Source organism: Nicotiana tomentosiformis, chromosome 10, assembly GCF_000390325.3.
Source record: "Nicotiana tomentosiformis chromosome 10, ASM39032v3, whole genome shotgun sequence".
Lineage (NCBI taxonomy): Eukaryota > Viridiplantae > Streptophyta > Magnoliopsida > Solanales > Solanaceae > Nicotiana > Nicotiana tomentosiformis.
Genome location: NC_090821.1, coordinates 41074019 through 41082518, shown reverse-complemented (window position 1 = coordinate 41082518; position 8500 = coordinate 41074019). Strand labels below are relative to the sequence as shown.

At 35.8% G+C, this 8500-nt stretch overlaps 1 protein-coding gene across 1 annotated transcript; it reads left to right on the top strand.

Moving 5' to 3' along the window:
- Window positions 1–3672: 3672 nt before the first annotated feature.
- Window positions 3673–4296, top strand: LOC138900054 (uncharacterized mitochondrial protein AtMg00300-like). The gene has a single exon (XM_070186758.1). The coding sequence runs from the start codon at window positions 3673–3675 to the stop codon at window positions 4294–4296; it is 624 nt and encodes a 207-aa protein (XP_070042859.1).
- The last annotated feature ends 4204 nt before the right edge of the window (window positions 4297–8500 follow it).

The following is an 8500-nucleotide window of genomic DNA, read 5'->3' as shown; positions in this document are numbered from 1 at the left end:
ATTCGTAAGGTAATCGTCATCATCACTTACATGTGCATTAAACATTGAAATTATGGGGTTTCTATAATCATATGCAACAACAAAACTTTCATAGGATTAAATGATAAATATGACAAATACATCTAACTTGAAAAATGTTACTAAATGCAGGATTTAGCGTAGTGGTAAGCAAGTCTATAGCATTTGTGTTATTAGTAGCATTATTCATTGAAATCGACATTATTTTATCAATAATGCAAAAATATCTATAAATATCCATAACTGTGCTAGCAATAAACTGCCATGCGTGCCGTGAAGCAATTATTCTATAAGTAATTATGCGCTTTTACATTATCCAATCCTCATCAATCCAATGAGTAAATAAGTAGCACAAATATTGTTCATATTCATGCTTATATTTATAAATATCGCTCTTCATGGTTGTGCGAGGAAAACCTTTATATGTAGGATTATAAATTTTTCTAATGTAATGCCCAACGAAGGGTCAGAAAGAAAACATAATATTCTTTTACTATTTTTTTGAATAAAGTAAGCAATAGGAGCAAACTAACAATTTTTTCACTATTTCTTTTAATAAAGTAAAGTGTAGCAAGTATTGAAGAAAATTAGAGAGAGATTTTGATAGATTAATATTAATTTTTTAAGAAAAATGATAGAATGAGGGGGTATTTACAGTAAAAAATAGGAAAAAAGTATAATAATAAAAAGTTTGGGGTTAAAAATTAGTTAGGGGTTAAATGGCTATTTTTTGAAGAGCGAGTGGCTCTTGTTTTTAATAAGCCAACGGCTTTTTTTTTAATAAAAAAATTCTGTTGGGCCCGTTTGGCCTGGCATGGTCCCGGTCCGGTCCCGGTCCAAATGGTCCCAACGATAAAACTTGCCCACGAGACCGGCACGAGCCCACCAATCGTGGACCAAATGGTCCTAGCCCGTTTAGTCCATTTAGCCCGCGGTCCCGGGCCGGTCTTGGTCCCGGCCCTGTCCAGTTGCCAGCCTTAGCTACTGCACTACACACGCAATAGTACAACACCACCGTTGAAGCATGTTGTGTACCAGACACTCCCTTGCATCATCTTTGATGACCTCACTTGTATATTATCAACATGAGGCAAGGGATTTCATATACTCGAAAAACCAAAATATTGATTACTCTCAAGTGTGCAGCCGCCTTCACTCTCTCTAGGCATTGAAGAACAAAACAGCAACAGAATAAAGGACCAATTCCAAGCATTGATTACATCATTTGTCCTTTAGCATTGTTGTGTCTTTGTTCATATTATTCACGTATAATTCCTACTCAGATTTCCAGAAGTATTTCGTAGGATATCTTTTAAACCATAATATATATGATTGTTTTGACAATAGTTAGTCAAGTGGTTAGCTTGGTAATAGAGTTATTACAAAGAGGCTCGTAATATAGTTATTATGAGTAGGTGAGGGATTAAGAGTATAATTACTAGTTTACAATAGGTTGTAATCTAAAGTTTGCTCAATTAGTGAAGTTGAAATCCTACTAGTGTAGATCATGATTTTTAACCCGTGAGCAGGGAGTTTTTCAAGTAAATATCATTGTGTTATTTACTTACTGCTGTGTTATGTGGGAGTATATAGAACCGGGTTTTCTATACAATTTTGTGGACTCTTAGTTTACATAAATTTGTGTCAGAGTAGGTTCTTTCTATAAGGCTAACGCATAGAAAGGATCAACATGGCTACATCACCAAACTTTGAAGAAGGACAATCAACCTTCATTCCACCAAGATTCAAAGGCCAATACTTTGGCTGGTGGAAGACAAGAATGCATAATTTTTATCATGGCAGAAGATTCAGAGCTTTGGGATGTTATTAGTGATGGACCCTTTATACCATGAAGATCATTGGCGAGGGAACAACTACAGTTCCAAAGACAAGGAAGGAATACAATCATGTTTTTTAGAAGGCCATCAAGAAATACTTAAGATCAAAGAAGATCCTCGTTTGTGGAATTGGACCAGACGAGTACAACCACATCTCAGCCTATCAATCTGCAAAGGAGATCTAGGAGGCTCTCCAAATTGCACATGAAGGAACCACTCAAGTGAAGCTGTCAAAAATCAACATGCTTACTATTGAGTATGAATTCTTCAAGATGAAGGAGGATGAGTCTATTCAGGACATGCATACTCGTTTTACCTCCATCATCAATGAGCTTCACTCCCTTAGAGAAATTATCCCAAGGAACAAACTGATCATAAAAAAACTCAGTGTGTTACTAGGTTCCTAGGAGAGCAAAGTCAATGCTATCACGAAAGCCAAAGATCTGCAGAAGTTGACGATTGACGAACTCATTAGAAATCTGAAAACCTATGAGATGAAAAAGAAGAAGGATCATGAAAGAAGAGAACCCAAAAAGGAGAAGAACCTGGTCCTCAAGGATGACTACAGTGACTTAAGTGGTGATGATGTTGACATGGCTTATCTTACTCGGATATTTCAAACAATGGTTCGTAGAAATGGAGGCATTCCCTAGAAGGGAAACTCTATCAGAAACACTAAAGATACGATTATTGTCACAAGTATGGAAAGTCAGGTTATTTTATCAAAGATTGTCCTCTCTACAAGTAGGACCATTACAAACACAATGCAGAAAAGATGTTTAAGAGGAATCCAGTCCCCGACAGGAAGTTCAAGAGAGGAGATGCCGCTAATAATATTGTGAAGCAAGCTCTGGCTGCCTGGGGAGATTCCTCTAGTGAATCTGAGGGTGATGATGAACTTGAAGACACCTCCATGATGGACGTTGAAAGTGAACCTGCATAATATGACTCCATATTTATACTGATATCACAATATGATGGGGATGAAGAAAATGATGACGATGAGATAAACTTTCTAGACGTTCAAAGAAATTTGATGTCTTATTCACAAAAGAAGCCGGTATCTTTAGTTAATATTTTAATTGATGCTTATCATAATCTCATTAATGATAAAAATGCTTTTACTGAGAAAATCGGAGAGATAGAACATGAGAGAGACTATTGGGTGGTTGTAGTTGTGGATCTTATGGAAACAGTGGAGGAAATAAAGAAAGAAAATATCCTCTTAAAAAATTCTATGGAAAAATGCATGAACTCCTCTAAAGGAAAGGAAGTGGCAAGTGTGACACATCCTAAGCTTTAAAATGAACTCAAAATGTAAAATTGAGTCTGGTTGCTGAACTTGAAAAAAATAGACAACTTCAGGAAGATTTAAGCAGGGTTAATAATGATCTAGATAAATCTCTGAAGTGGACCTGGTCCTCTAATACAATCACTTCAATGTATAAAAGTAATGGGGAGAACAAACAAGGAATCAGGTTCCACAAGGAAAAAGCCCCTTATAACCCACATAGCAAGTATGTTACTGTGTCTGATAACTGGCTTTGCACTCACTATGGTAAAACTGGTCATTTTAAAGATTCATGTAAAGCAATGTTTCAGTCCTAACAGAAAAACAAATTTTTTGTTGAAAATGTATCTACTGTTAAGAAACCGGATTCTCTGAAAAAGAAATGTGTGATGCCTGCATGGACAAAAAGAAGTCTGATTCACCCTTTCCCTCATTACAAAGGACCCAAACTTGTTTTGGTTCCTAAGTCTAATCTCTGATTTTCTTGTGTAGGCAGTAGTGAAAGGAAGCAATCAAAAATAGTACATGGATAGTGGCTGCTCTAAACACATGACTGGAAGAATGGATGATTTCCTTTCACTCAAAGCACTGCAAGGTCGGAGTGTGTCCTTTGAAAATGGCAAAAAAGGATACATTCTAGGAGTTGGTAAGATTGGGAAAACACTCTCTCACTCAATTGAAAATGTGTATTATGTGAATGGGTTGAAATATAGCCTTCTAAGTGTCTCTCAAATTTGCGACATAGGAAATAAAGTGGAGTTCTTATCAAAGTCTTGCATTGTCACCAATCTTATAACTAGTGAAGTGGTTCTGATTGCAAAAAGATTCAAAAATATTTATGTTGCAGACTTCGATTCTCTGAATGGTGGTGATCTTACATGCCTGAGTGACATTGATGATGATACTGAACTGTGGCACAGAAGATTGGGGCATGCAAGTTTTTCTTTGTTGAACAAGCTGATCAAGAAGGACCTGACTCGTGGATTGCCAAAGTCAAAGTTCAAAGATCACAAAGTGTGTGATGCATGTGAGAAAGGGAGGCAAGTCAGGTCCTCATTCAAACCAAAGAAGGAAGTGAGCACCTCAAGGCCACTGGATCTTCATCATATGGATCTGTGTGGACCTATGAGGATGCCTAGCAGAGAATAAAATAAGTACATCTTCGTTATTGTTGATGACTATTCCAGATTCATATGGACTTTATTTCTCAGGACTAAGGATGAAACCTTTCCCGTTTTTGCTGCTTTTGTGAAACAGATTCAAATGAAGATGTGCTATATTGTTGTGAGTATTAGATATGATCATGGCACCGATTTTGACAATTTCAAATTTGATGAATTCTGTGCTGAAAATGGTATTATTAATAATTTTTATGCTTCCAAAACATCCCAAAAAAATCTTGTTGTGGAGAAAAAAATAGGACTTTTAAAGATATGACAAGGACGATGCTGATTAACAGTGATGTGCCAAAGAGTTTTTGGGTTGAAGTAGTGAACACTACTAGTTATTTGATTAACATGTGTATGATCAAGTCCCTGCTTAAGCATACAAGGTCTACAACAAAAGGACTCATTGTGTAGAGTAAAGTGTACACGTGATCTTTGATGAATCTCACCACTCAAGTGGGAAAGATTCACATGATAAGGATGATCAAGATGGAGATTATACAAAGGTCCCTGGAGAGGTTATTGATATAGGAAAATGGGAAGGCATATCTAATGAGTCAAGTCAAGGAGACGAGTGAATAAGATGCAGCAGAACCTCCAACTGATTTGGAGGAACCTAGTTCCTCCATCACAGCAACTGAAGCTGACAATAGAGTTGTTGATGTTGTATTAGGCACTCTTAATTCAGAGCAAAGAAGTGGCATTCATACTTTCATCGATGTCAATGATGGGTCACACATGGAGGAACCTGATCCCTCAACCCGAAACCTAGGTGTCTAACTACAAACACAAGAGCGCACATCCTCTTCAAAATGTAATCACTCATTTGGAATCTGGTATTCAGACTAGATCCAAGGCAAGAAACATGTTTGCATTCTCATCCTTCTTGTCTCAAATTGAGCCAAAACATATCAAGGAAGTGTTGATAGCTAATTTTGCTCTCATATTTTTATAAATGTCATGTATACTTTCAAAATATTATTTCTTGCATTATTACCTAATTTACAGGATTCATATATGAATTTTCTATAATTTTTAAAGCTTAAAATTGATTTATTTAAATATTTATTACGTATCCCTTCAAATTATTTTGGGATGATTTAATCATTCAAATTTATTATTTATACCTACATGCATGTTTTATAACATTTTACATCATTTCATATAGTTACATTTTTGCATTTTTGAGCTATTTACACATTTTTTTGCAAAACTAGCCCACACTTTACAATTAATTGTATTTTGTCATTTTATTCAAGTTCAAAATAATAATTTATATTTTTATAACCTTCATATATTAAGTTGCATAAATAATTTTTTATATTTATTTAACTATTTTATTAAATTATTTCTTTCATTTATTGTATTTAAAATCCAGCCCAATACAAGGCTAATTTCGGACCAAATCTTAGCCCAATTCCCCCTGGCCCAAAACCAAATGACTCTTTAATAAACCCGATTTTTACCCGCTTTAACGACCCGCCCCGTTCATCTTTTAAATTCTGACTGTTGATCTCTCAAGATCAACGGCCCTAGCTCACCCAAGCTCTTTTAATTAACCAAACCCGGAAACCCTACCTCATCTCCCACCTAACAGCCACCCCAAATCCCCTCAACTCTCCTCTTCTCTCTTCTGAAGAACCCTAGCCGCCTCTTCCTTAATTCCCTCTCCTAATTCCGCTGATAATAGGATTCCACCATTATTTGCTTACCATATCTATGTTTCTCCGATACTGGTCACACGTTTATGGTATTACTTAGGTATTTGCCCAATTTTGGAAAATACCATCTCTATATCGGACTGGAATCAACCTTAATCATGGAGATTGAAGTTAAGGACACCATGCCCTTAATATTTATACAACACTCATGTCTAGCGCAAGGGTATTTCCGTCCAGGCGGGTAAAATTTATTAAGCATTGGCTAAAGAGTAAAGACATCTCTAATTAGTGGTAATTGTGCCCTTACCCCTTCAAGATGAGCTAAATAATAAAAAAAATTAGTGGTGATAGCCAGCAATTAGAATTTAGTCACTATTTTAAATGTATTAGGAAAATAACTACTCTTAATGCAAAAATGATATTTGAACAAAAACACTTCTGCTTAAAATATGAAAGAACTCTAAGAATGACTATTGAAGTATAAAAATTTACTGGTTCAAACTCTAGGAATTGTTCTTGGAATTTAAAATGTGCATTCAAACTCCACCAACAATTCCTAGATTTTGGATTTTTAATAGTTCGAACTCCAATAATATGATATAATCTAGATAACTATCGAGCAATTTGAATTCTAATTGGAGGCAACTTTTATACCCTGACGGCTACATATGCAATTTCGCCAATAGTTAAAGACTATATTATATTTGGTGGCTATACTTGTACTATTTAGCCTCCTAGTATAAATAGCCCTTAAGGCTCTCATTTTAGACTTAGCTTATTTTGACATTGTGAATGAAAACTTATTGAGAGAATAATATTTTGTCCATATACATGAAGAAAGGCCTGATTCTTCATACCAGTTGGCCTATTTTTGAGTATTAAACCCTAACTAGGGTTTGGAGTTTGTTTTCCTTCCTTTTCGGTTATTTTACTGATTGCATGCGATATTTTACTCTTTTTATTCGTGTTTACTTGATTTCTTTCCTTGTTTACTTGCTTGATTCAACACTATATAAACCCCCTCCCCAATTTTCCCTTGGGACAAACTTTGAATCATTGAGAAAAATTACTACTACTCTCTTATTTTTATTAATCTTATACTACTCTAAGGCTCAATGTTTTGGCCGGCTGAAAGCCAAGGCCACCAGAATTCAATTATCAAACCTTTCTTAGTGTGAGCACTGCCCAGAGTTCATTTGAAACCCTTGGGAACTCTGACGCACTGAGATTTCTGGGTTCTACTGTTCGTTTCGCTATTTGACATTGGAGTATTGCTGAAATTATTCTTCGTATTTACTTGTTCCTTAATCTATAACTGGTAAGTACCTATGGCCTTTGAAATTCCGTTCCTTTTAATTTGAGTTCATGTTTTGCATATCTCTGTCTCTGAGATTTTGTGAATCAACACGCTATTGTACACTCTGAAGTTCTTCTTGAGGCTCTATGCTTTTTAGTAATCGAATTTGCCCATTTGTTGTCCTGATTCTATTTTTCTTAAGTCTGTTTGCTCTAATGTGTAATGCCTATTATTGTTGCTTACTATGCGTTTAGCTTCTTACTTTGTTCTGTACTCTTGTGATAAGGTGAGTCATGTTTTAATTCTTGTTTGGTCATTCATGTATAACTTAATGTTGCACTAGAGTCAACTCCTGATCATGTTACTAGCCTAAACCTACTTTCCTACTACTTGTAAACTAATGCATGTTCCTTGCTCTGTCTTATATCTTTGTAATAATCAATACATATGTGCCAGACCTTGTTAATTCATTCCTGCCCAACCTACTGAGTTCTTGATGTTGTATTGGTTAGCTAAGGCATGTTTCCATGCTATTTAAGTTCTAATATATGCTTGGACTTGTGCAATCCTGTGCTTTTCAACACTGTTTGAGACCTTAGGAAACCTCATAACTAGTCTCTCCTCTCACATATGGCCGACTAGTATCAGGTTCAATACTAGCCTATTTTGCTTTTGAGAATCGGCATGTTTCTTATATTATGATTAATGTTAAGCATAGCTAGGGTCTTTCCCATGTTCCATTAAGCAATTGCTTGAACGTGAGTTGGATCTGTTACTTTATTCCTTGGGGTTTTCATGATGAAAATTTTCATGTGTTGACTGTGCTTTGTTTGCCTCTGGCTTGAATCTGTTAGACCTTCATCTAAGGTTACCTAGGTTGACTCTAAATCATGCTTCATTATTAAAACTCTTTGGAATGGTTTACTATCCTACGTAGTCAATTAGGTCACTCTTAAACTTTGTTGTTAGAACTACGAGCACAAACTTGCCTTGTGTGCTTCCCAATCTAACCTGATCATGTTTATATATCTTGGCTAGAGCTGTTGTTAGCCACAACTCTAAGAACTAAGTGTTTAGTTAATTCTATGAACATTTTGTCACCTGTATGGCTGATTTGAGTAAGTAAGGTTATTCGTTAGGCCTATTGTTGGGACATATATGTTGGGTTTGAGTATGGAACTCAGGTTACTAGGGTAAACGATGTATGGGTTTGCTGTTGCGTAAAGATT